This window comes from Hypomesus nipponensis, chromosome 7 (genome assembly GCF_054491055.1).
Source record: "Hypomesus nipponensis isolate SF chromosome 7, ASM5449105v1, whole genome shotgun sequence".
Taxonomy (NCBI): domain Eukaryota; kingdom Metazoa; phylum Chordata; class Actinopteri; order Osmeriformes; family Osmeridae; genus Hypomesus; species Hypomesus nipponensis.
This window is the reverse complement of record NC_140367.1, coordinates 14,366,164-14,392,732: the sequence shown is the minus strand read 5'-3', so window position 1 is coordinate 14,392,732 and position 26,569 is coordinate 14,366,164. Positions and strand designations below refer to the sequence as shown.

General features: G+C 41.8%; 2 protein-coding genes across 7 annotated transcripts; both read left to right on the top strand.

The window, feature by feature from the left end:
• Positions 1–853: 853 nt before the first annotated feature.
• On the top strand, positions 854–26,329 carry slc41a2b (solute carrier family 41 member 2b). Of its 6 annotated transcripts, XM_084701048.1 has the most exons (13): positions 1,671–1,855; positions 2,412–2,444; positions 2,601–3,203; positions 3,479–3,586; positions 6,497–6,568; positions 7,495–7,587; positions 8,240–8,384; positions 8,640–8,786; positions 9,800–9,947; positions 10,228–10,307; positions 11,715–11,846; positions 12,060–12,208; positions 25,299–26,329. In XM_084701048.1, the coding sequence occupies exons 3-13, from the start codon at positions 2,667–2,669 to the stop codon at positions 25,482–25,484; spliced, it is 1,797 nt and encodes a 598-aa protein (XP_084557174.1). In that variant the 5' UTR covers positions 1,671–1,855; positions 2,412–2,444; positions 2,601–2,666; the 3' UTR covers positions 25,485–26,329. The 6 variants fall into 6 exon arrangements, with proteins under 6 accessions (XP_084557176.1, XP_084557174.1, XP_084557175.1 ...); XM_084701050.1 differs by lacking the exons at positions 1,671–1,855; positions 2,412–2,444 and adding an exon at positions 854–979; XM_084701049.1 differs by lacking the exon at positions 2,412–2,444 and having other exon boundaries at positions 2,606–3,203.
• On the top strand, positions 14,910–20,966 carry LOC146276911 (E3 ubiquitin-protein ligase TRIM21-like). The gene is made up of 2 exons (XM_084701052.1): positions 14,910–17,544; positions 17,726–20,966. The coding sequence occupies exon 2, from the start codon at positions 17,750–17,752 to the stop codon at positions 19,304–19,306; it is 1,557 nt and encodes a 518-aa protein (XP_084557178.1). The 5' UTR covers positions 14,910–17,544; positions 17,726–17,749; the 3' UTR covers positions 19,307–20,966.
• Positions 26,330–26,569: the final 240 nt, after the last annotated feature.

The following is a 26,569-nucleotide window of genomic DNA, read 5'->3' as shown; positions in this document are numbered from 1 at the left end:
GACATTTAAACATCAGTTCTCTGCTCTTTTCTAAACTGGCTACAGCTAAATATAGGCTATTGACTTGACTAGAAATTAATTAGCCTACGCACTATAGAAGCTTAATTATTATTATTATAACAATGTATATATTGTAATTATTTAATAACTTATTGTCTCCAAAACAAATTAAAATACAAGTCTATCTACTGCGAGCAATTAAACTACAGGTCAGGTAATAAAGTATAATCACAGGGCAGCAGCAATCGTCAAATCATAATCAATCATAAGGCCTTGCAAGCCCTGGAACTTTAAAGGGCAGTGAATTAAATCCCAAATATTGGCTAGTGGTCTACAGTTTACAGAAATAATACTCCCAGAATTTCGCTCTTAATATTTAAACCTAAAGTAAATAGACATCGACTGAAAACTACTTTTAGTAATGGTGGTTAGCAAACAAGGTATAGGTGCATTACAGCCAACTACTGTAGTGTGATAGGGATAAACCGCAAAAGTAGCTCTCCCCCACACAAATGGACTGTCCCAAATACTAAATGATAGCTACGTAAGAGTCCACATGTTCACAGTAGGACTACGTATACCCTAGTGCAGACACTACGTCAAAAAGGGGGGTGGGTATGTTGGTCCCAACATTTTTATTCAACAATGTTGAATAAAAAATTACAAATAAATGTTGGTCCCAATGTCAAAAAGGGGTGGGTAGTTGACGCCAACCAATAGCGTGGAAGCATAGATGGTCCAAACTGTACACGGGTGTTTACTTACACATTTTGGCACAAACGGCCTTCCATACAGGAACGTCTGGTTAAGCAACAATACGGGCTAAGCCTGACAGTTAACCTGCCCCGGACCAGGCTAGTTTCGAAGCATAAGTTGCCATAGTAACTGAGTTCGAACTTCAAACTACGTTGAGCTGGCTTTATGGAACCGAATGAACAAGAAATGAGTCTGACTAACTGACATAAGCCTGGCTTATTTGGTAAACTTGCAGCATATATAACATCCATTATGTTTGCTACACGTTGAGTTATGTATTGGCCCTGTATTCAGCTGCATTAGGCTATATCAACTGAGACAATATAGGCTATGTAATAAACAAGTAATAGATTTGCATTTTGGTTGTGGGGGCTTGATCCATGTTGGAAATCCATGTTGGTTTGGCTCTGATATGGTTGACACACTGGAGGCTATTGCATAATATTTTGTATATGACTTCAGGACAAATAGTTATATAGGCTATATCATGCCTTCTGTAAGTTCTGTCGCATTGACGTGAGAATTAGGGCGAAAGGGGCTTTCGAGCGGCATGCCTACACTACGCAACTGCACAAGGATGAAGCTAGTTGTGCGGGGCACTCTTCCTTAACATAATTGTTTGCTCTGAACACAACAACAGCGGATGATAAAATAACCACTGCTGAGCTGACCAAATTATATATTTTACTTTATTTCTATTACAATTGAAATAGCTTATTTTCTTATTTGTCTTTTGACTAAACTTGTCTCACCGAAGACAATAGAAACTCAGTGCACTTTTATTGGAGTATTGAATTTGTTTTCAAACTACAATTGTTGACTCACTAAAATGACAAAATAATTGACCCCCCCCCCCCATACATAACATAACCAGAGTGAAGTGTGTACAAGGTGTGATCTGGTCTACGTCTGCGCTCTTCATGAAAACAAATTAGCCTGTGTGTGTGTGGCACTTTTTGCGGTTCCTTGACAAGTCGGGCTGTCAGTGTCAAGGGAGAACTGCATCCTCTGGAAACACCTAATAACCTGCTATGAAATCGCCCGATCCAAGAAATTGTTTCAACTCTTTCATACGTTACGTCCTTTGCTGAACGTCAGGGTAAAAATGTTTTTATTCCAATTTGAAAACTGGTGGTTCAATTCTAGTGGTAGGGCTAGCTAGCTATCTTTACGTAGCTAGCTAGCTAGCAATCCAGCTAGCCTATAGCTAAGTAAGAGATTATCTGTTTTTAGCAAGGCTAGCTAAAGTTCTAGACTATAACTACGTTTCTAGTTAAACTTGTCTCTATATATGACGATTCGATTAGTCACTATGATAGCTCTTGCTCATGATAAAATAACAATTTCACACTATTTCATGGTTCTTGCTGTTAGTTTACCTACTAGTTTGAAAAAGTCGATATGATAAACGATCAAGAAAACAGATGAATTCGAATCCCGTCGTTTTATTTTGTTTTTAACAATCTTCCGTCTCAAACAATTCCCCCTTTATAATGTTATGCTTAAACTGTGTCGGAAAAACAATCTTTTACCGAACCGTGTGGAGCAAGTTAGCACTTAATATTTTTAACATCCCAAGCTTACACAACGTCCTCCTAACAACACATCTAACCTGAAAGTAGCTATTCACCATCTGGTCATACTTTTATTCCCAGTTTATTGCATAGGCAAAGCTAACACACAGAAATGTAAGTACCATGGCTGAAAGTCGTGTGTGTGTTTTAATGAACAGGAGAAAGCAGCCTTGCGTTTTATTCTGTTCATTATTTCTGCTCCCCAGCTGACTTCTAAATCATAAAACCAAGTCGTCGAGCTAACTTTTAAATATCTGTCTGTCTACCCAGTGTAGCTCAGCCATCGCCCTCTTACACAGCCCTGATGAGAGGAGATGAGGTGTCATAGTGGTCGGCATGAACATCCACACACTGGGGGGTGCTATAGCCGACTCTCTGGGCCCTAGCCTGGCCGTGCGTATGAGCGGAGCAGGCGGAGGGTGGAGCGGCGTGTCTCTAAAGCCCGCCGGGCGAATCACCTCACTGTTCCAGACCATGGTTCCCACAGGATACACCAAGCTCCAGGAGGAACGTCTGTCCCTGGCAGACCTGGGGCCCAAGCCCGAGGGCCCCAACCAAAATGGCTATCGAGCAGAACCCCCCCACCTGGAGGTCCGACGCCATCCCGACCGGGCCGCACGCTGCTCCATCAGCCTGTCGGACTGTGGTGACGGCCGCTACGCAGAGACAGAGCCCATGCTTCCAGAGGGACGACTGTCAGGGGAAGAGGCGGATGAGGAGGAGGAGGAGGAGGAAGAGGAGGAAGGCCAGGGGTCCGCTACCCGGAATATGCCCAAGGAGTCGCCCCTTGCCATGGCTTTGCAGATACTATTACCCTTCCTGCTGGCAGGGTTTGGCACCGTGTCCGCAGGCATGGTGCTAGACATTGTTCAGGTGAGACGTAACTCTGTACATTCATTCCAGCATACCTGTACTTTTTAGAAAAAAATAAATACGTTGTGTTATCATTCTGGCTAGCAATGGTTCCATAGTAGGCAGGCTAACAACACCTGTCTGTTGATAAAGGGCAATGCTGCAGAGACTTTAGGCAAATAGTCTCATTGATGTGGAGTTTGTGCCCTCCCTTTCTCTCTCTCTTTTTCTCCCTTTCTCTGTCTCCTTTTCTCTTTTTTTCTCACCCGTTCCCCTCCTTCCTGTCTGTCCATTAGCACTGGGAGGCTTTCAGGTACATCACAGAGATCTTCATCCTGGTTCCAGCCCTGCTTGGCCTGAAAGGCAACTTGGAGATGACCCTTGCTTCCCGACTATCCACAGCGGTGAGAAGAATACACACACACACACACACACACTCAATTCCCTTGTGGGGAAAGGGAATGAGGAAACTGTTTCCTCTACTAAAAATACAATGCGGGTCACGTGAAAAAAGGATCCAAAGACTCGTAGAAAGACTAAGTCGGGAAATGAACAAATCGTTTGTTGTCCTCTAGCTACCAGTACAGAGCCTATGCAAGTCACGTGAAAAATGATCCAAAGACTCGTAGAAAGACCGAGTTGGGAAATGAACGAATCGTTCGTTTCCTCTAGCTACCAGTACAAAGCCTATGCAGGTCATGTGAAAAATGATCCAAAGACTCGTACCCGAAGACCGAGTCGGGAAATGCTCCCTGCTCTTGTCTTGCCAGGTCTTGTTATTCCCCTCCTTAGGCTCATGCAATACACAGCATCCCCATTACACAATACTCCCAACCAGTCTACACTTAAGTAAGTAAGTAAGTAAGACTTTATTTATATAGCACATTTCATACAGGAATTGCAGCTCAAGGTGCTTTACATAAAATCAACAAAAACAATCATACAAGTGATAAAAGTAATAGATCTAAAACATATAACAAACCAGACTAGCCGCACTCTATCTGCGGTCTCTCGAATCCGTCTTGGATTCGAGCTGCCTCGTGCAGTTTCCAAACATATAACAAACCAGACAAGCCGCACTCTATCTGCGGTCTCTCGAATCCGTCTTAGATCCGAGCTGCCACTTGCAGTTTCCACACACAGAACAACCCAGACAAGTCGCACTCATGTAACTTGTTACAGTAGTCAGACTACTTTTGTTAGGTAACGAGTAACTTAACACTTTACTTATTTAATTGAATGAATCTGTTACTAGTTCCTTGTTCAAACAAATAATGTGTTACTTAATTTAGGCCGAATCCCAATACTCCCCCTTACCCCTTCCCCTTAGTTTACCCCTTGCCCTCGAAACTGAGGGTTAAGGGCTACATATCCCTAAGAAATGGGACACCACTTGGTTACAGGTACGTCATCTAGCACGTATCAATATCTCCAAAGCAAGTCATGTTATGCACTGATATTAAACAAAATTAGCTGCGAATGGAGTTTACTTAAAACTGTAGACATGCTAGTCAGAGAAATGCGGGACTGTTGTGCAATGCAGCACTGTAACATTAGCGTACCAAACTAGCTATTTTTGGAAACGTTTCAATTAGGAAAATGGTTGCAAACATATATGTTCACTGAGTATAACACAAAACAAGACTGTCATAATTTTAAAATCAATTAAGCAAAAATATTACATTTATCGGACTGGATGATCTAGCCGCCATTGTTGCCGGTCGCGCAGTATTCACATAGCCCTAAGTTTCAAGTAAGCTCCCGATCTTACTTGGTTTTAAGGGGTGTATACCCCTTAGTCTTAGCCCTACCCCTAGCTCAAAAAGAGTATTGGGACACCACTAGCTCTCACGGGAACGCGCAAAACTAATGGGAAGGGGAAGGGGGAGTATTGGGATTCAGCCCTAGTCTTTTGGTCGCAAGCCCTCAGCATGTAGCTAAGGCCGAATTATAAGAATCACATCCAAATCGAATGACATTATTTTCTCCGGCCAAGACAAAATCTTTCTCTGTTTCAACGTTCCCCACTCAGCTTCTACGTAAGTTTGCAGTCAGGGACAGCCCTAATTATCATCCAGTTAGGCCTATTTGAAGTTTTTAAGTACACCCTGTTAATGTTTTTTTTTATCATTTATTGGGGTAAACTTTTAACAGATTAAATAGTTTGCAATTAATCACGATTAATCATATGAAATTATGAAATATTTTAATCGTTTGACAGCCCTAGTTAATTAATAAACTTGGATTCTTTTTAAATTTGTAGTACTATATGCTTTGTAGCATATAGTACTACATGCATTGAATGCATTGTAAATATGATTTACCATTATTACTGTTAACATTATTTGCTTGTTAACTTCTGGGAGATAGCTTGCGACCTAAAACGGCAAGAAGACTGCAGAAATGCCACAGGCAGAGGCCAGGGTGATAGCATGTAGCAGGCTCTGTTTCCTGGCTGTGATATCAACACCCTGAACACTCACGTACAGCACGTCCAAGCTGATCCCACTTGAAGCTCAAAACGAGAGTTAATACCAACAGAAGAATATTGCAGGGGAGTTTTGCACATTTTTGGGGCCTCTACCCACACAATTAGCTGTGTTTCTCATTCCACAAATGCACGTTCCTTACAAGTTGTACCTCTTTGTAAAGGTGACTAATCAGGCTTTCCAACAATCTAAAATACAATGCCAATTGGTATTATTGAAGGAGTGGAATTATCGACCGAAATAACGTTTCCTAACTTTTTTTGAGGAATTTATAATGATCACTTTAACATGTTATAGTAGCCAGTTTTCCAAAAATACATATCAATCTATTTACGTTTTTGGGGGCATTTTTTCAGTTTGCAGAGAGTACTGTTTGAATACGGATTCCAGATAAGATACTGCCAGTGAGAACATGTTAGATATAGGTTAGGACCATTTTTAAACAGTATTGCCCAATTTCTTTGTTTTGGTGCATCTGTTTCATGTGCACCATTCCCTCTTGCACGAAGGGAAATTTCATTTACACTTCACTCTTAGTATTTTGAAGTGTAAATGAGCAGCAACAAATGTTTACTTTTTAATCTATGCCATCTTCATAAATAGTAAGTGTGCATACTTATTTAAAATATACATAAATATCAGTTCAGCACACACCACAATTTCCCAGAAATTGAATCCTCTCTAGTTGGCTATTTAAGTCGCTGTCCCTTTGTTTCTCTTTCTTTAAACATATAATATGTTATATATTTATATTAACATATAGGCCTAGTTATTTTATAAATAATACTAACTTATTTGTTCTGATTGTGTTCTGTTCTCACTCAGGTGAACGTGGGAAAGATGGACTCTCCAATAGAGAAGTGGAATCTGATAATAGGAAACCTGGCTCTGAAGCAGGTAGTCACCACTCAAACACACACACAGAGACAGACAGATTACGTATTTTCAGTGTGTTGCATGTTGTTCATGAAAGAAAATTCACAATTTTCTTCTGTAAGAAAATCTGCAGAATGTTTAGCCAAAATCAAGTTTGACAGGTCCTTGTGAACCTATCGACCTTGTGAACCTTGAAAAAAGCTATCTTGCCAAGGTCTACCTCCATTTTCAACCCACACTGTCAGTACAAACAGTGAGCCGTATGTAAATATCTGTTCCCTGGACAGAGGTTCTCATTCTCATTTTTGTTCAGTGGAATAAAAAGACTATACATTTGCAAAACTATACAACATGCAACCCAAATGGGAGTCAGGTGGCTGAGAGGTGAGGGAATCAGGCTAGTAATCAGAAGGCTGACAGTTCGATTCCCGGCTGTGCCAAATGACGTTGTGTCCTTGGGCAAGGCACTTCACCCTACTTGCCTCAGGGGGAATGTCCTTGTACTTGCTGTAAGTTGCTCTGGATAAGAGTGTCTGCTAAATGAATAAATGTAATGTAACTCTACATATACAACTATAAATATCCAATAAAACACAACAAAAGACTTGGCTAACATGCAGTTTAGAGAGAGAGCACAGCAGACCTGTGGAAGGTCGCTTGTTGTACTACGATCAGATTTCCATGTGCATTGTAGCAAATGCTACAGTCCATCATGAGATGTCCTCATACTCAGGGACAGGAACAGTGTCATAACAAACACTGCGAAGCCTTGGATGGAAAATGGCCCGTCCAAGTAGATAACGTGTTATGTAACATTACATTAAAAAAAACGGAAGACAGGTTTATTGATATGTTAACCCATTGTTGTGTAACTCCCTTGACCCCCCCTCCACTTTTCTGTCTCTTTCTCATTCTTTCTCACTATGTTTTTCTCTTTCTCTCTTTAGTGTGTGTTCACTACAGCGACGCAATGCCTTTACATTACTTTTCAATGGAGCCAGAATCGCTTGAGCGGGGCATTGTGGGTTGCGAACATTTTTGTGAGCGAAGGCCAATCAAATAGTTTGTGTTTCTTGTAACGTAGCAACCTTTGTCACTGTAAACATTTCTAGCTTTCACAGTTTCAAGATGGAAGACAAACTAATTGTCTGTGGCTGTATATCCAGCCATGTTCGATATGTCTCTGTATGTCACCGATGTTGTTGGTGCTCCTGGTTGGGTTTTAGTACTTTTAAATTCAGTCTCGTAACATAACGTAACTTTGTGCTGCTAGCTAGCGGTACACGACTGATTAACCTGAGTGCCCGGTGGCATACTGTAACATCTAATCTTTCACACTGAATAAAATACAACAAAAAGTGGATAAGATCAGGCTACATCCAGCCAGCGTATTGGATTTTTTGCATTACGTGTTTAAAAGTTGTATTTTCATTGATATAGTGAGTACAAAAACCCAACTTTCCACACTTGGTCATGACATTTTACGGACATTTTACAGTCTTCCTCTCTCTTTTTCCCCTCATCCTCTCTCACTCTCTCTCTCTTTGTCTCTCTCTCATACACACACACGTCTGTCTGTCTGTCTCTCTGTCTCTGTCTCTGTCTCTGTCTCTGTCTCTGTCTCTGTCTCTGTCTCTGTCTCTGTCTCTGTCTCTGTCTCTCTCTAACTATCTACCCCCTTCTGTTCTCCAGGTGCAGGCTACAGTGGTGGGCTTTCTTGCAGCGGTAGCAGCTGTGGTGCTGGGTTGGATCCCCGAGGGAAAGTTTCAGATGAGCCATGCTGTGCTGCTATGTTCAAGCAGTGTGGCCACAGCCTTTATAGCCTCTCTGCTGCAGGGTAGGAAAACACACGCACACACTGCTGGAACTAGCAAAACACACACATTTACTGGACTCCCCTTGTTGAAATCCCAGTGTGTGTTGAAGGGTCACAAGCAAACTCACTGCAAAGCCTTACACAGTGGTCTTGTCAAAAAGATTGTGTGCTGAAGACACGCACACACACAAAAAAATACCTGTCGAAGATTCCCATGATACCGCCTCCTGTGATTTGCCTCATTCTTCCGAACTCCTCCCCCCTGCGGCCCCGCAGGTTTCATCATGGTGGGTGTGATCGTTGGCTCCAAGAAGACTGGCATCAACCCCGACAACGTGGCCACGCCCATTGCCGCCAGCTTTGGTGACCTCATCACGCTGGCTATCCTAGCCTGGATCAGCCAGGGCCTCTATAACTGCCTGGGTATATTACCGTTCATATGTGGAGATACAATATGGCATCACAGATGCAGTTTAGAGATTGTGTAGTTTGCATGACACTTGATACCTGAGAATATTTTGCACTGAAATTACCGGTAGGTGCTTTTTGTATCTTGAAGTTAGGGATACGGTTTGTTGCCACTAGAGGTCAGTGTTGTTGAGTTATTCTCTTTAACAATGTCAGTGAATATTGCCTCTTCTTTTTCTTTGTCTCCCCCCCCTCTTTTTGTTTCCCACACAAACACCTTATTGGTATTGATTTAATTTACACCCCACCCAATCCTGCTAGTTTAAGCATTAAGACCAACCAATGTTGATGGTCCATTTGTATGAAATAAGCTCAGGCCCCAAAAACAGCTCAGCTCAAATTAACTGGCACGGTAGAGCTGTGAGCTCATCTAACAGAGCGTTTTCAATATTGGGCTGACTGGCCACTACACTGTCACAGCCTGGCATTTCCAGCTGCCTGGGGACAAGTGTTGTTGTTGTTGTCCAGTCCATGCCCTGTTGAGTCTAAATGGAGAAATGTCCAGTTTACTCACAGCAAAACTAATCACAGTCTGATGGATACCTGGGGAGTGATCTCAAAGCTGCAGTTAACATTGTCTAACATTTTCTTTTTTAAAGTTAGTCATGGTGAAGAAGGCGACAGCGGCGTTTAGAACATTACGACAAAACCTCAAACCAAAGCCTTGGTTTTACCCAAGGGTTTTCAACAATGCGCGGGAGCATTGAAAATGTGTTTGAATGTGATGGTGTGTAGCCCGCATCTTGGAGGTACAGGCACCTTAACATGTCGTAGAAATAGCGTCCAGGTGAAGAGAAAGTGGGGTGGCTGTTCTTCGTAATTTTTTTTTTAAATAATGATTTTCACTTCCACTTAAAGGACATTATTTTGTAATTTTCTACATTGCTGGCTGCCTAAATGAAATATTTCCTGGCTACAAAGTCAAAGTATTATATATTTTTTCTCCCTCCCTTCATCCATTTCTCCAGATTCGTACCCGTACGTGTCATCCCTGGTCTGTGCCTTCTTTCTGTCTCTGACCCCAGTGTGGATGGTCATTTCCTCCAAACACCCGGCCAGCCGAACGCTGCTCTACTCCGGCTGGGAGCCCGTCATAACGGCTATGGTCATCAGCAGGTGTGTGTTGTACATATTGTGTCCATATGTGCCACAATGCAAAAGAAACAGCAGTGATTCTGTATGTATGACTCATAATGTAATGCTTGTCTCTTTGTAGTACCTACGCAGACACACAAACATACACACTTAATATTCCCCAGTCTGAGCCTGAACTAAAACTTACATGCACATGAATCTACACCTACAGACATGCGTCAATGCACACACACATATAATCACCACCGCCTTTCAAGCGATAGCAATGTCAAACCAGACTGTGTGTTGTGTGTTTTGGCAGTATCGGAGGGCTCATCTTGGACAAAACCGTGTCAGACCCAAACCTGGCGGGGATCGTGGTGTACACACCTGTCATAAACGGTAAGTCATCAAATATGCTCTGTTGGCCTGACGACGGCCAACATCACAGTTAACTTGATGACAACGAATCCGAAACCAATGAGCCAGTGCAGAGGAGATGGTGACAGTGATGAGAATGACTTAGGCGGGTACAGTGAAGGAAGCCTAACACACAAATCGATTTATCTGCAAGCACGCTGGCGTCCTGACAACCGCAGATAAGCTTTTAGAGCGGTTACAACAAGGGATACAACTCTGTCTCTAATGGGTGTTTTAGCTGCAAACGCCAAACAGCTGTGGGATTTAGGGGGTGTATGATGATTGGCTGAGAAACTGAGCTTTCGCCAGTGCTTGGACAGAGTCTTGGTTTATAGTGAGGAGGAGGAGATGACGAGACAGCCTCCTCTTAGTTCTGGAGATGGAACTGACTCCTTTCCAGCACAGGCAGAACAAAGCATAAAGTATGGATGAGGGGAGACGAGAGCTGAGTCAGAAGACATGACATGTGGTGAAGGAAGGCCTTGTGCAGAAGGAGAGAGAAGATTTGGGGAGGCAGGCAGACACTTCGTCTGGGCAGAGCTATCCAGATGAAAGGGGTTGGGGGGGACATTGTTCCGTTGTAGCCTCTCTGTACCCCCGTAGCCGTGCCCCATAACCTGCTCAGACCTAGTGACCTACATTGCTGCATCCCCTCTCCCCCAAACACCCCACACACAGACGCAAATATACCCACAGATCTACTGAGGTGTAACCAACCATCTCCTCTTTTGAAGATGCAGGAGAGAGGGCCTGTTGGGTAAGGGGGAGCTTTGGAGGTCAAATGAGGGGATGAAGGGAAAGGTGTTGATTTATTTTTACCAGTATGTCTGTCTTGGCTCCACCACATACCTAGCCATAGGGCCCAGAGCAGGAAGGTATTAAATGTTAGGGAGAGACAGAGATTGGATTAAGTGGACATGGCCCTGAGGGCTAGGTCTGTCCTCATTTTTCACCACCTAATCAGGATGACTAGCATAGAGGGATGCAAAAGTGCACCCCAAACAGTGACAATTATACAGCCTACACAACCTTCACCGGACTGATCAAGTTCAGATTCAACACATAGAAGTTAGTTCAACATGGTTCCGAAGTCCTGCCTAAAATTGTATGCCATAGTATGATGCTTCCTTAATTTGAACATAAATCCTCTCTCTTCATGTTCACCTCTCTGCTCTGTGCTGTGTCGCTCTCTCTTCTCAAAGCCTCTCTTTTCCTTCTGTCTCTCTGGCTGCTGTAGACTAATATTCTGCCCACCTGGAAGCACTGAGTGTACTTTCGTCATGAGCAAAACCGAGTCTAGACAACTCTTTTTTTATTATCGCAAATGCAATTTATCGTTCAGCCCTACTTATACAACCTTAAGCCCTATGCGTTGTGTTTGCCTTCCAGGTATCGGGGGGAACTTAGTAGCCATACAGTCTAGCAGGATCTCTACTCACCTCCACTTCCACAGTGCCCCCGGGGAGGTCCCTGAAGAGGCCAAGGGCTGCTACTATCCCTGCCGCACCTTTTGTGGTACAGGTATGGCACCAGCCAGACCCATCGTCCTTTTAGATGTCCTAATAACGACACACACATGTCCTTGGTACAGAATCTTATTGGATTGGGTCATTTGGGGGTTTGTGTCAGAGCAGCAAGTGTGTGGTTGGACACTGTTTGGCCTTGCTTGTTGATGTTGTAAGCTTCTGTGCTGTCTTCTGCCATGCTCTCAAGTTTACAATCCGCTTTCCTCAGGTGCCAACCATCGTTCAGCTCAGGTACTGCTCCTGTTGGTGGTCCCGGGTCATCTGATCTTTCTTTACACCATTCACCTGATGAAGAGTGGACACACCACCCTGACCCCCATCTTCATGATTGTCTACCTGGCTGCTGCCCTCTTACAGGTGTGTGTGTGTGTGTGTACGTGCGTGGACTTGTTTAACTCTTCTTGTAGGTAGGGCTGGGGCGATAAAACAATATATACATTTCTTAGGGCTGTCAAGCGATTAAAATATTTAATCGCGATAAATCAAATTTTGCTCCAATAAAACATTGATTTGTGAAATAACATTAAAAGGGTGTATTTAGTAACTGGAGGATAACAAGAGGAAAATGTGAGGGAGTTTTATTCACTCACACATAGGCTGTACAACAGCGCTCTTCAATAGACGGCCCACGGACCGAATCCGGCCCCCGAGCTGCTTTGGACTGGCCCCCGGATTATTATTATTAAAAATACTAATAATAATAATAATAGGCGCGTTCAACTTCATGCAGCGCCGGCGTCGCCTGCAGCCCTGCTGACTTGAAGCAGCCAATGGCATTCTCAGCTTCAAATCAACCGGCTGCAGCATGATGTCGAACACGCCTAATAGGAATCACTCGTGACCAGGGCCGGACTTACTATTGGGCTTGACTGGGCTACAGCCCATGGGACCTGCCCTAGGGGGCCCCGCCTGTTAACGTGCAGCGGAGGACTTAGCTATTAGCCAGAAAGCTAAGTTATGCTAGCAAGATTCGTAGACAAGAACATTGGGCCTCATTCTCGAACATTTTCCCAGGAAGTTCTATCTACCCATGAAGAGTTTTCTTAAGTTGAAAGCGTGTCCTTGTGCTCCTGAATTTGCATACATACACGCCCCAACAGCCCCTTATAAGGGCATGCAACAGCAGTGACGTGTGCAGTCAGAATCGACACAATTAGGAAAGCAACAGGAACACAAGTTATGTCCAGCGAAAAGCAACCGGTGCATCGGTGCAACATCATACCAGTAAGATGAGCAGTGGAATTGTTCTCCACTGGATCTAACAGTGTGCACACTAAGCAAGGTTCATTATTATAATTATTTAAAATCGAGGATGTCTGTTATGGCAATCCGTTTTATCATTTACGTAACCAATGAATTCTTGATATCCAAAATTCGAATTCTTGGTATTCAAAATGCAATTCTTGATATCAAGAATTCGAATTTTGAAGAATTAATTGGTTAAATGATAAAACGGCTTGCCATAGTCTGTAGAGTTAATGTGAACGCAATCACCAACGATTTCTCATAACTTCATTAACACTTCAAACACGAGTTTTCTTAAATGCGATTCTTTTGATCCTTGTGGTTTTTTAAGGAATCAAATTTGAGACAACTCTGGCAGATTTACAACTGCTATTTCGAGTTTGGAAAGTCTTCTGAAGTTCAGAACAAATCCCAGATGAGAAAACTTTCATGAATGCCAAATGTTTTCCTAAATCCAATTCAGAAGAAATTCCTTCTTAAATTCTTCTTAACTGCGTTCGAGAATGAAGCCCATTGTGTACGGTTGACAAACAGTAAATATCATTTGACAATATGTTTGACAAGAAGACTAGCGAGCTAACAAGCCATGTCATTGTCCCCAAATCAATATCAAGATTTGCATGAACAAGGTATCGGCCATATACTAGTACTAGGCTACAGTACAGTACGGCCGAGTTGAAAAACGAATGGATGTGAGATGATCGCATCAAAGTTGACATTCTGCAAACAGTAATTAGAATTTGACAGTAATTAGAATTTGACAGCTATCTAGCCATGTCATTGTCCCCAAATCAAATCAAGATTTGTATGTGTTGGCCGAAGCTTATCTGAAGTAGCTTGGTTGAATAGCGAGGTGAATCAAATGGGATGTGAGATGAGCGGTTACGTGACTCTGACAGTAAATTCAGAAAAGTACCATTTTCCAAATAGATTAAAAGAAATATTGAAGTCACTCATTGCTGTAATTACATGTTAGCTTGGTAAAATTTCTCAAAATTGTAAGCGGAGGTTTTGACTGCGTGACTGCGTCCCTTATTGTTACTTATTTCAGACACTTTGTAGAGGCTCATACCGAGGAAGGATGTAATGTTTTTTGCTCATACAATGTAGCCTGCGCAATAATTTAGAACGGTTAACAGTTTTGCTGGAACTACTTGGCTGATTGGCTGCAGGGGTGTCCACCCCTGCAACCAATCAGAATCGAGTATTCACCCAGACCATGGTATAATTCAGATTAAGTAAACATTTTAAATAGACTTCAGCAATTATCATAAATCATGTTATTTTGTTTAGTTGTTTGTTTAGAGTTGTGATCTCTATTTTATTCTTAATTTATCCAGAATCCTGCAGCTCTAAATACATATAACTTGTGTATGTATCATTTTGTTCTATCTAAAGTCATGTATAGTTGGTAGGGCCCGAAAATTGACCAAAGCCTAGGGGCCAACGTCCTTACTCTTCCATTTTTGTTAGTTAATTGCATTTTCTCCAATTGTCTGTTAATATGGCTTGGTTATTGCTCACCTGGTTAGATTTTTGAATCCTTGGGCAAAAGTTGTTAAGCACTTACAAAATAGAATATATTGACTCCTTCAGTATGTTGTTGTAATTTCTTTATTTGTTACCGTGATTACTCATCCTCCAGCCCCTGACTTTGCCTCAGTTTCAAGAACCGGCCCCAGCTCCAAACTAATTGAAGAGCCCTGCTGTACAATATTGAACATACACATTATTATATATTTAGGAAATGTAATCAGAAATGTAACATTGTCGAGTGTTTGCTGTATATTACTAGAGCGAACGCTGCTGCTGTTGCGGTTGCTGCTAACGCTGCTGCTAGCTGTGTGCTTTGCTTGCATGTGATATTTTAGGCTGGAAGTACTCCGGTGATAACTAAACTCCTGATAATCAGTACGCACAGCCTTGGTTTTGTCAACCGGGTCGTCTGGCAACTTTTGAAATTGGAACTTCCCATCTAAAAGCCCTCCATCATTCAGCTACCTTCGGCAGTCAAAGTCATGTGACGACAGGTGATTCCCAGGGTCAAAAAGAAACGCGTTATTATCGGGTTAACTTCGACAGCCCTAAAAATGTTCCATGATAACGATGATACGTTTATGCGATGTATTTCTGATAATTTTTTCAGCAGTTTTCCTCAACCTGTAAAAACTGAGGACAACACGAATAATGCTCCTACAACTAGCTAACTCTTACTACCAGATCACACACAGCTAGCTGGTTAACTACTATGATCCTTATCACACACAGCTTGATAGCTAACTAATAAGTTTACTGACTCAATTGTTGTTTTCTACACATACATTTAGTCATTTAGCAGACGCTCTTATCCAGAGCGACTTACAGTTAGTACAGGGACATTCCCCCGAGGTAAGTAGGGTGACGTGCCTTGTTCATGGACACAACTAAATTTGGCACCGCATGAATCGAACCGGCAACCTTCTGATTAATAGCCCGATCCCCTAACCACTTAGCCATCTGACATCTAAGAACTTTAAAACTGGAGATGCCAGAAGAGAAGTCGAGCTTCTGGTGTTGACAGGATTACAGTAGGCGTTGCGTAAACACAGATAGAAGTGGCTAGTATATATTTTGAATTTATAAATGTAATATTTCACAAACTGTGCAGCAGAACCATCCATAAAACAATAGCAAAGCAATTTTGAATGAGACTCATATTTTGACACCTTTCTTCTCTACGTAGGCTACTGCCAAAGCTGAGGGGGAGGTGTAGCGGTGGCTATAATAATAATATTTAAGTGTGAGATAATAGACACACTAATAATATGCGAGTTAACAGTAGTGTGCCTTGCTGGTAGCAAGTATACTAATTCTTATTTCTTTAGAGTTCTGTCCTAAGGAGAATACTTTTATAACAGTAGAATTGAGCATTGTTATAAGTATTATTAAAGGTCCCACAACACGAAAATTTCACTTTAGGAGGTCATTTAACATTAATGAGTTCCCTTAGCCTGCCTTTGGTCCCCCAGTGGCTAGAAATTTTGATAGGTGTAAACCAAGCCCTGGGTATTTTTCTCCGCCTTTTAGAAAATGAAAGCTCAAATGCTCCGATTTGAAAATGTTCCTCTTATGTCGTCATAAGAGGAAAGGTTACCTCCCTAAAAAGTGGACCTTGTCGGCCGAGGTCGTTGCTCCGTTTTCTACAGATTGTGATATTGCAGATTTTAAACTTTCAAATTATGTTTCATACAGTGAAATCTGAAAATAGTTGAGGAAGATACGCGTATCTGAATGTTGATAAACCTGGAAAGCTCTAGCCAAGATAATCGGCTTTGAAGATTTTAGACCTTTTCACGCCTTAAGAGAGGTGTGATTGTTTTGTGTTAATTATTAGAAGAGTCGGGTGCTGATTGTTTCACTGCAGTGAAGAAAAGAAAAAGAAAACAATATTTGCAATGTAATTTGTAATGCCCGAGATTAGCCTATTTGTTCAATTTAGTCCATGGATGTAGGCTAAAACAAACGTATGACCAAAATGTACACCAAACAGAAGGCACGCTTGAAAGTTGACACAAACTGCTTTTGAAACATTATATTTAAGGGTACATAACTCAAGACTAAATCTGCTGAATCACTACTTGATTAGGAGGTAGGATGGGATTGTACATTGTACAGACAAACACAGCCTACATATGAAACCTTATAGCTAGTACCCCGCGCTATAAGTAGCATAGGGAAAAAACGGAAAACAAATCACAACACGCACGATGCTCCCACAACTCAACTGAAAGCTTAGAAACAAGAACAAATTAGTATTTTGTGATTCTAAACATGTTGTTGTATTGAGTGGCTTCTTCAACACTAACTTTTGTAATATGCAAAAAAAAAATTCAGGAAGGAGTTGGGTTAAGGTTAGGTGTTAGGGAAAACAACAAGGGACTGAATTGTCCCCACAAGAATAGCAATACAAACTTGCCTTCTCTGTGTCTAAAAATGTAAAGCATTCCGACTGAACCTGAACCTCTAAGGTTAGGACATTCAAGCACTTGTGGGTACATATCCTATACATTCCTACAGCTTTGTGGTTTATCACTGAAGACTGAAGGAGTTGTTTTCTGTTTTCATGGCAATTGGGAGGACTTATTACACGTTAGCAAAGGCTCCAAAAGTAAATGGCTGCTTTCACAGCTTCTTCCGCCTTGGCAGTTGGGAACGAGGTATTTGGTTGGTGTGTTGGTATGAGAGGGAGAGAATGAGGATTTGGTTACTCTATGTTTGGAGATGACCTCTTTCAAGTTCTGTAACATGACCCATCTGCAGTATTGCCAAAGCAGGGTCAAAGCAGCGTCACAGAGCCAAAGTGAGTGAAACCCAAGTTGATGGACAACTTTAATTTAGGCTACTGTCCTATATCTTTGTGGGTCATTGACGAGTAGAAGCAACTCAAAGACACACACACACACACTCAGGTAAGGAAAACAATGTAATAAACCTTAACAAACTTACTGTGTTAGCCACCTCGTCGTACATTCATTTAAAGGTGTTATCTTTACATCTGGTTTGGTTTCAAAGCCCTCTTTTATGCATATTCATAATGTTTCCATATTTGAAGATTACCATTCCATTCTGCTTCCTCTCACTGCTTCCTAGGTCCACATTTTGGTCTGTCTCAGTATGTCTTCTTCCAGAAGTCTGCTGTCTGAAGAGCAGTTCAAGTGTTCTATCTGTCTGGATGTGTTCACTGAGTCTGTCTCTATTACATGTGGACACAACTTCTGCAAGGCCTGTATCGCTATGTACTGTCAATGCGATAATATGTGTCAGTGTCCATTTTGCATGGAGCAATTCTATGGAGAACCTGATTTTAAAAAGCTGGACAAACAGGAGTTTGCCAAACCCGGAGAAGGGTCCATTGAACATAAACTCACAAGCCACAACCAAACAAAACGGATGAACCCTTTGGTGAAACTGACCGACAAGAAGGAAAATCTGATGAACCCTGTTGACAAGATGTTCAGCCCTGGGAATACACAGGTTGTACAGAAGATGTGTAAGAAGCATCACAGACCCTTAGAGATGTTCTGTAAGAGAGACCAGACATGTGTTTGTGTCATGTGCTTAAAAACTGACCACAAAGCCCATCATACAACTGCCCTTCAGGAGGAATATGAAGAGACAAAGGTTCAACTGGGAATAGAAAACGGAGGTGTGCAGCACATGATCCAGGAGAGACTGGAGAAGGTTCTGGAGATTCAATTCTCAATAGAGATCAGCAAGAGAGATGCAGAGAGAGAGATATCAGACAGCATTCAGGCCTTCACTGCTCTGGTGCGCTCCATTGAGAAAAGCCAGGCTGAGCTCATTGAGGTGATTGAGGAGAAGCAGAAAGCAGCAGAGAAACGGGCTGAAGGGTTCATTAAAGATCTGGAGCAGGAGATCACTGAGCTGAAAAGGAGAAGCACTGAGCTGGAGCAGCTCTCACACACTGAGGACCACCTCCACCTGCTCCAGAGCTTCCCATCCCTGAGCACCCCTCCACACACCAAGGACTGGTCTAAGATCAGTGTCCACAGTGATCTGAGTATTGGGACAGCAAGGAGAGCAGTCTGTCAGATTGAGGATATATTGGTAGATGTTATGAAGAAGTTGTGTGAAGCTGAACTAAGGAGGATCTGTCAGTATGCTGTTGATGTAACTCTGGACCCAGACACAGCCCATCCAAGACTCCGTCTGTCTGACGATGGGAAAAGAGTCAAGCATGGATATGTCAGGAAGGATCTCCCTGACAACCCAGAGAGGTTTGATCCTGTTGTCTTAGTCCTGGGAAAGCAGGGCTTGTCCTCAGGAAGATTCTACTATGAGGTGCAGGTTGAGGGGAAGACTGAGTGGGATCTGGGAGTGGCCAGAGAGTCCATCAACAGGAAGGGGGAGGTCACAGTCAGCCCTGACAAAGGACACTGGACAATATGGCTAAGAAATGGAAGTGAGTACATGGCTCTCACAGACCCCCCAGTCCTCCTCTCCCTGAAACAGAAGCCCCAAAAGGTGGGAGTGTTTGTGGATTATGAGGATGGTCAGGTCTCCTTTTATGATGTGGAGGCAACGTTTCACATCTACACTTACACTGGCTGCACCTTCACCGAGAAGCTGTACCCGTATCTGAGTCCTTGTCTTAATGACGAAGGTACTAACTCAGCTCCTTTGATCATCACCCCTGTACAAAAGAGTTAGTCACAACCACCTCTATACAGTACAATGGGCCTCATTCACCATTATCTTTTAAGTTATTTCTTAGATTTGTTCTTAAGAAAGTTCCTAAGAAAAATCTATGTGTGATTTATGACATGTTCCTAAACAGCAGAATTGTTCACAGGTGTGGTCTTTGAATGATGAATCCAAATATTTCGTAAGTTGAAAGCTTGTGCTCCGTTGCTCCTATTTAGCATAGGTAAACACCCGTTAATTTCCATAAAAGGGCATGAGATGGCAGGGCCATGTGCACACTCAGAGAAATGTCAAAAAGACATGGTAAAGACGGTGGAGGCCTAAAACCGATGCATGGAATGCAATTACTCATGCAGTGAAAGCTGTATCTGGAGAAGGGCGCTGAACTGATGTGAAAAATAAATGGTTTAACTTTAATCTGAATTCTGAAGCAAAAAAACATGTTTCAAAACATAGCCTAGAAGACAGCTGACTGTTACAAATATCCATGAGGACTGCTCTTGGTAGCCTAAAGAGTCCCAACAGGTACTCGTCACTCTGCAAATAAATCGGTATGGTCAAGGAAGATGCGTTCCCCCCTCAGGGAACAATCTACAAAATTAGCAGCAGCAATATATACACCATTGTGTGGTGTTGTCCTAGTGTGCGGAATAAGCCTACTTTGGGCCTATAAATACTGTGATAAGTCACTTATTATTGGATGGCAAGGTTCCCTGTTAACATAATTGATGTGAATTGAAGGCAAAGCAAGGCTAGTTTTTTTATATAGGCCTAGCACAATTCATGCACAATGGCAATTCTAAGTGCTTTACAAATGAGCAGAAGTGCAAGTGTAGTGTGTATTTAAAATAAAATAAAAAAAATAATAATTACAATTATCAGTTGCAAAATTATAGAGAAATATTTTATTTTAAATTTAACGGACGACAACGGTGTAACTACTTATTTTGCGCAAACATGTCAGCTCTCAATTGTGTGTAAGGGTGCTCTTGGGTGTGCGTAAAATCTGTTCTTACCTAAGAACAAAACCCAAATAAGAAAACATTGGTGAATGCCAGAATCTTCATGAAAACTGCATAAGTGGGGTTTAAGAACAAACTTGTGCTTAAGAACATTTGGTGAATGAGGCCCAATGTTCTTGGCTCCTAACAAGACCTGGCACCATTTTGTCTGCTTGTGTTAATTGTGAGCTTTTGTCACCATGTAAACAAAGTTGTTTTTATTACGTAGTTGGGGACTGAGCTGAAGTCAGAAAACTGTGAACAACTAGGTTATTTACTTTCTTGATTTTTGTTTATCTTATACATGAAATAGTAGACCTGTGCTTTTTCTTGAAGAAATTAACCCAGATTGCACATAATGATAATAGCTGTGTGCAATGCAAAATATGTTACTTAAGGCAATGTTTGAGTGCCACCCCCAAAAATCTTGCTTAAAGCTTCATGTTAGCAATTATTTAGAAATCCATGTCAAAGTTTTTACCATTATTTGCTAACTGGCATTTTTGTCTGTTTATACATATAAAAAAAAACAGACCTAAAGATTAGGATGCTGCTAACATAATGTCTGCGTCATTCTTAATTCGTTTTTTTGTGTGTCAATGGTATATACCCCAGTATATGTGAGATAGAAATTGAAAACTGAATGATTAAACTAGTGCACAAGACCCATCTGTTTGTAGCTCTTTTTCTGTGTTCATGTGTGCATGCTGGTATGTAAACAGCAGCCTTTAAGTGAGTCCACAGTGCCTGTTCAGACTGTCTCTTGTGAGGAGTAGAAAAGTTCCTACTGTGCTATTTACAGAGGGTGGGATCTCTTTGTAGCCCAGCCCTTGCCTTCTCTTAGGTATGCAGGAACACACACACACATAATCTCATGTACCCATGCACTCAAAAGCCTGTGTATCCCTGTATGTTTATCAGTACCGGACAGTAGGACTATAATTAGAGTATCACTGCAGTCAACCTACATTTACATAATTAATAATCAGTACAAATATTCATACACTTCCTTCAACATGCATAAAGTCAAATCTAGTATTACTATTTTAAACGAAAAATAACGTTCAAGGAACAGACAAATAAATACACACATGAAGCCTATTCCTCCATATCTATCTCCACATCTACTAATGTTTGTTATTAGAGAGAGCTGCACCCCAGGGCTCTGCAGAGTCAGAACACTGTTTGGGTTATACTTTGTCTGCTCCCTCTTCTCCTCTCAGAGATGATTAAAGCTGCTCTACGGACAGGAATTGTGGTAGTGTGTGTCGGGTTTTAAATCTGATTCAAAAACTTTAGTCAGGACATTGACGACCAACAAAGACTTTGTTGTTCTGAGCTCAAGGAACTATGTACTGAATGTGTCTCCAGTTTGCGCTTAGTATCTTAGAACCCTGAAGTCCAAGGAGATTATGGTCCTTTCAGCTGTGACACAATCAACGGTCCTTGCGGTCAGGCTATCTTTTTGCAACCCTTCTCAGGCGGAAAAGGACGTCTGAATCAATCCTCCAGTTGCCCTCTGAGCTGATTATTAGTAGAATGCATGTGTTGGTATAACTGTCATTGTCAACCTCTCTCTCTGGGCTAAGGCTAACCGAAGTGGGGCCTGAAAAAGCTTTTAATTTCATTGGACAATGAAACAGCAAACTTGTAGTATCTTTCTCTAGTACACCACCTGCATCATTTACATTCTGTCTTCTCTTTTTATCTCTCTGTTTACAATATTGTGCAGAAGTATGCACACATATATTTAAAAAATAGAAAGCAACATTTATTTCATAAATAATAAAATGAAAAGACTAAAGAAAAATGTGCACAAAATTGCACTTTTATACTGCCACACAGATAAAGAAGACAATAAATTATATATGAGCAGTGTTTCCCACACAGACTAATTTTTAGCGGTCCGCCACAGAATCAACACCGGCCATCACATGTTGCGTTTCGTTATATTTTTTTGGGGGGGGCTTATTCAGCGTATTCGTTCAGCTGCATTTCCTTTCCCTGCTCTCCCTCCGTCTCTGTCACTCACACGTCTCTCTCACATACACACACACAGTCACAACGTAGGCACACGTTAGCAACGACGCATAGATACGCCGTTCTAGTAAGACAGACAGCGATATCAGCGAGCCTTCAGCATTAGTACCGTAGCTAAAAGTCTAAGAAAGTTACGAACATGTCTTAATCTTCTTGTGGGTTCACCTTCGTTCTTTTGGGGAGCTGTCTCACGAGCCCTACTTACCCGGCATCAGCTAAATAGTTATTTAGCACAAGCATTGCTATCTGCATATATGCAGAACTTGTTTACAATATTTTCAGGCTTCAACCAGTGCTGCTCAAGCACAAAGACATGGTCAGGGAGAGAAAGAGATAGATTAGTTAGTGTAGCGGGGTTTTCTCGTGTTAAAATATAAATAGGCCTACTTAATTTATCAAAAGGTTTCGGGTCACCACCCTAATATTGGTTTAGGACATTAGGGAATCCTATATTTAATATGTAATAATCAGTCTAATCTTTAGGAATGAATCTGTTCTAAGTGTAGAGCCAATCGTAACATTAGTGAACACGCATGTCAAAATATTTTTACAATGAATGTATTCAAGTAAGGTAAACAGATCGTATGAACAAGTTAGATTATGGGTTTGATATGAGAGATTGGTTTCAATTAACAGAATGAAGTGGTTTAACTTAACGAAAGACAAATTTGTACAGTCAATGATTACATCCTTACAAATCATAAACGGAGCTCACGCCAATGCCATGTCAGGGAGGAAAGAGCGTTAGCCATAGTTACGTTTGATCAGGGGTTGATCAATGAGGTTGAGGGCGGTTTGCGCCAAAGGTCCATTTGAAGAATCTGAAGTCAAAGCGCGGCTGCGCTGCAAGGTCATGTGACTGATTCTGCGGGATCTTAGTCAAGTCGCAATTAGAATTGCGTTTTTGGTTCTTCTGTTGAATTGTCCAGATAGTGTCGCGATCACTATAAAGTTGAATCTCAGGAGAAGCTTAGCGATATCCTTTGGAACGCCAATCCTCATATCTTTATACAGTTCAGAGGTCGAGGGAGGACCTGTCTGGGGTCAGACGTTGATTGGGGGAAGCTGGGTTCTCAACTCCCCCCTCCTTCCTTCACACCTACCAAAGGTGTGATCTGGTCTCTGGTTGGTTCAAAAATTGTTGTGGACATCTTGGTACATTTACAAAATATAGTTGAATGATTGTTTTAGATTGTAGATACCAAGAATGACTTGGTTATCTTTCAGGAATAAGGAGTAAGTTACTCAAATCAAGATTTCAGTGAACACAACATTAAAACAAAGTAACAAACACAACACAAATATCCCTCTCATAATTCTCCACCTTGTACTCTTGAGGTAAAGGTGAAGTCTGAAGAACTTTCCTCAAAAGTTCTGATTAAGGTATGTTCTTTGTTCAACTGCCGCCAAAATGGATAGCAAATGGTTGCTGGAGACGTGTTGTCTCAAGCAGGCCCTTTGAAGCTTGCAAGCTAGCAGGAGGGCTGAGATTGGGGAGGTCCCCCCCAATTCTATGGATTCTTTGCATTGGCATTTGGTGGGTAATCAGCATACTGAGGGTGTCACGCGGGCTGATTAGGTTTGTCTGATATGATTGAATCACTCTTCAGGTGTGGCAAGATGTTGGCTCTGTGTGGGCTTGCTGACCTCACAACATTAGGCATTGAAGAAAGAATAGGAGAGGAGGAGCATCCAACATGCTGCTGTTAGAGAGCCAGTTGAAGCAACAGGTGAGGTGGACAAACAGTTGTAGAAACAGGCAGGTAAGAAAACAGGTCTCAGGACAAGGGAACTCATTTCTATTCTTCAGTTTCTGGCAGATAAAACTTGAACGGGGTGTGAATTTTGTATAGGGTGTTAAATGTATGGATTTTGAGTTTGGCGTGTGGATTTTGTGAAGGTGTGAATCAGTTTTGATTAATATTTAATATAATAAAGTTCTGTGCAACAAATTATTACCCCCCCCCCCCCCCCCCCCCCCCCGTTCAGAGACGGGGTGACCCCCCACCACCACCACAAATTGCAGAAAATCTTGAATGCCTAAGACTTCCGCCTAAGACTTCCGCCCAGATAATGTATATACAGTTTAATACGGTGGCCCTTAAGTGCAAATCACAACAGCAAATAGAAAAATGCAACAGCAAATCATAAAACACAACAGCAAATAGGAACATTTCAACACATCATTTAACACAATGGAAAATAGGAAAACACGACAGAAAAACACGACAGCAAATAGGAAAACACTTTGACAAATCATAAATCACAACGGCAAATAGGAAAACAAAACGGCAAATAGTACATGAGTACTCCCGAAGATACTTTCACAAATTTTAAGAATTATCTTGATGCAGGGCATACATACAACGTGATAGTTGATATTTTGTGAACCAATCACAATATCAGGATGAGTATATGCACTTTGAAGTCATGTTTGAGAGGTTTGTGCCGGAGGTTTGTGAGGCGTATCCATCACACATCACTGGATACTTTAAGCTTCTCTCAAACGTGACTTCAAAGTGTGTATACTCATCCAGATGTTGTGATTGGTTGACACCATATTAATTATCACGTCGTATGTATGCCCTGTATCAAAATAATTCTTAAAATTAGCGAAAGTATCTTCGGGAGTACTCATGTTTTCAAAATAGGCACTTTTCTGTGTTTTTCACCTCTCCTTCCTGTTAACAGATAGACAGTCCGTCTGTCTAATCTGGAGGGTCTGTCCTCTGCTAGATAGTCCCTACCTTTTCCGGTAGAAGTGAATGCCGTTGTGTTTTATGATTTGTTGTTGCGTTTTTCAATTTGCTATTGTGATTTGCACTTCAGGGCCACCGTAGTTTAACACACATGCAGTGTTAAGAATAACTTCTCTCCCATGCTTTTTCTGTGTAAGTCAGGATCATCAGTTAAGACGGTTCCTCTGTTGAGTTTTCTGTTCTATGTGTGTTCTTCAGGTGTTCCTGCTGCTCTGTATAGCAGACTGGATGGTGTACTCAATGTGGCGCAGCGGGAAAGACCCAGACAGCTTCTCCATCCCCTACCTTACTGCCCTAGGAGACCTGCTGGGCACTGCTCTCCTGGCTCTCAGCTTCCACTTCCTATGGGTCATCGGCGATCAGGATAGCGACGTGGGCGACTGAACCCACTTCCCCAACGCCTGATAGAGGGGTGGAGGGTCACATCTGTGCCTATACCAACCCCCCCTCCAGCCCACCTCTCTTTTCCCTTCACTTTTGTAAGGCTGGGAGGAGGCAGTACGCCATGTAGCTTGGAACATTCCTTTGCTCCTATTGAACAGAGCGGTGCTTATCAAGGGGCTGTTTAAAGACAATGAGTTAGATGGGGGGGAATTTACTTGTTTTTCTCCAACTGGCTTTTGTACAGACACCGGTAACACTGTTGGAAAGACATCCTCTTACTCATGAGATTTTGTTCCATCCATATGTATGTATTTTTGCACCATCATTTGTGTTTCTACTCAGAAGTTAATTGATAGGCAGGGGAAGGGGCGACAATATAGACAAAAGTCAAAAGTAACATTCATTGTTTCTCTGTCTGCACCTAGTTTTGCATGATACAGTATCTTGCACATTCTCGATTTAAAATCATGGAGGAAAGCAATTGGAACAAAGTATAAGATGGATGTTTTACCCTCTGTTTCTGTCTCTTCTGTCTCGCTGATTGGGTCCAGTCAAACATAGTGGAAAGATGGACCACCATCATGTCATTATAACAATGGACGTTTACATGCTGTTTAAATGTATTTAGGTATAGTGACGCTCTCTGACATGATTCCAATAAAATGTGCCTCTTGAGATTCACAGGTCAACAAGGGGTTTATTCCATCTCGGGATTTCTTAGTTTTTTCTTCACAAAACATTATCTTCAAATAAAAAAATATTGCTTTTTTTTTTCTATATTCCTGATTTGTTAAGTAAGAGATGGCCAAAACGTAATTCAACTTGATTAAAGGTTTCCAACTGTCCTCCCCTAGTCTTCGGGAATTCTCATCATTATTGCACAGTGCCCGTGATGCAGTCCGTGATTAAGATGTCAGTTTAACACACAAATACAGATTCCTTGAACTACAGATAGTGCATAGTGCCCGCGCTAATATTGGTGGCGCGCAGACACAGATTTCTGGAATTATAGATATAGTGCAGTGCCTGTAATGCAGCTGGTGATGACAGTTCTTCTCAGTGGTTTTGGTACCTATATTTCTCAG

What these genes read in the sequence shown, in the direction of transcription:
- slc41a2b (XM_084701050.1), top strand. Translation starts at nt 2,667, where the DNA reads ATGAACATCCACACACTGGGGGGTGCTATAGCCGACTCTCTGGGCCCT. An exon ending in TATAGCCTCTCTGCTGCAGG is followed by an intron (nt 8,385 to 8,639) that starts GTAGGAAAACAC and finishes GCGGCCCCGCAG; the next exon opens with GTTTCATCATGGTGGGTGTG. An exon ending in TGGCTGCTGCCCTCTTACAG is followed by an intron (nt 12,209 to 25,298) that starts GTGTGTGTGTGT and finishes TGTGTTCTTCAG; the next exon opens with GTGTTCCTGCTGCTCTGTAT.
- LOC146276911 (XM_084701052.1), top strand. Translation starts at nt 17,750, where the DNA reads ATGTCTTCTTCCAGAAGTCTGCTGTCTGAAGAGCAGTTCAAGTGTTCT.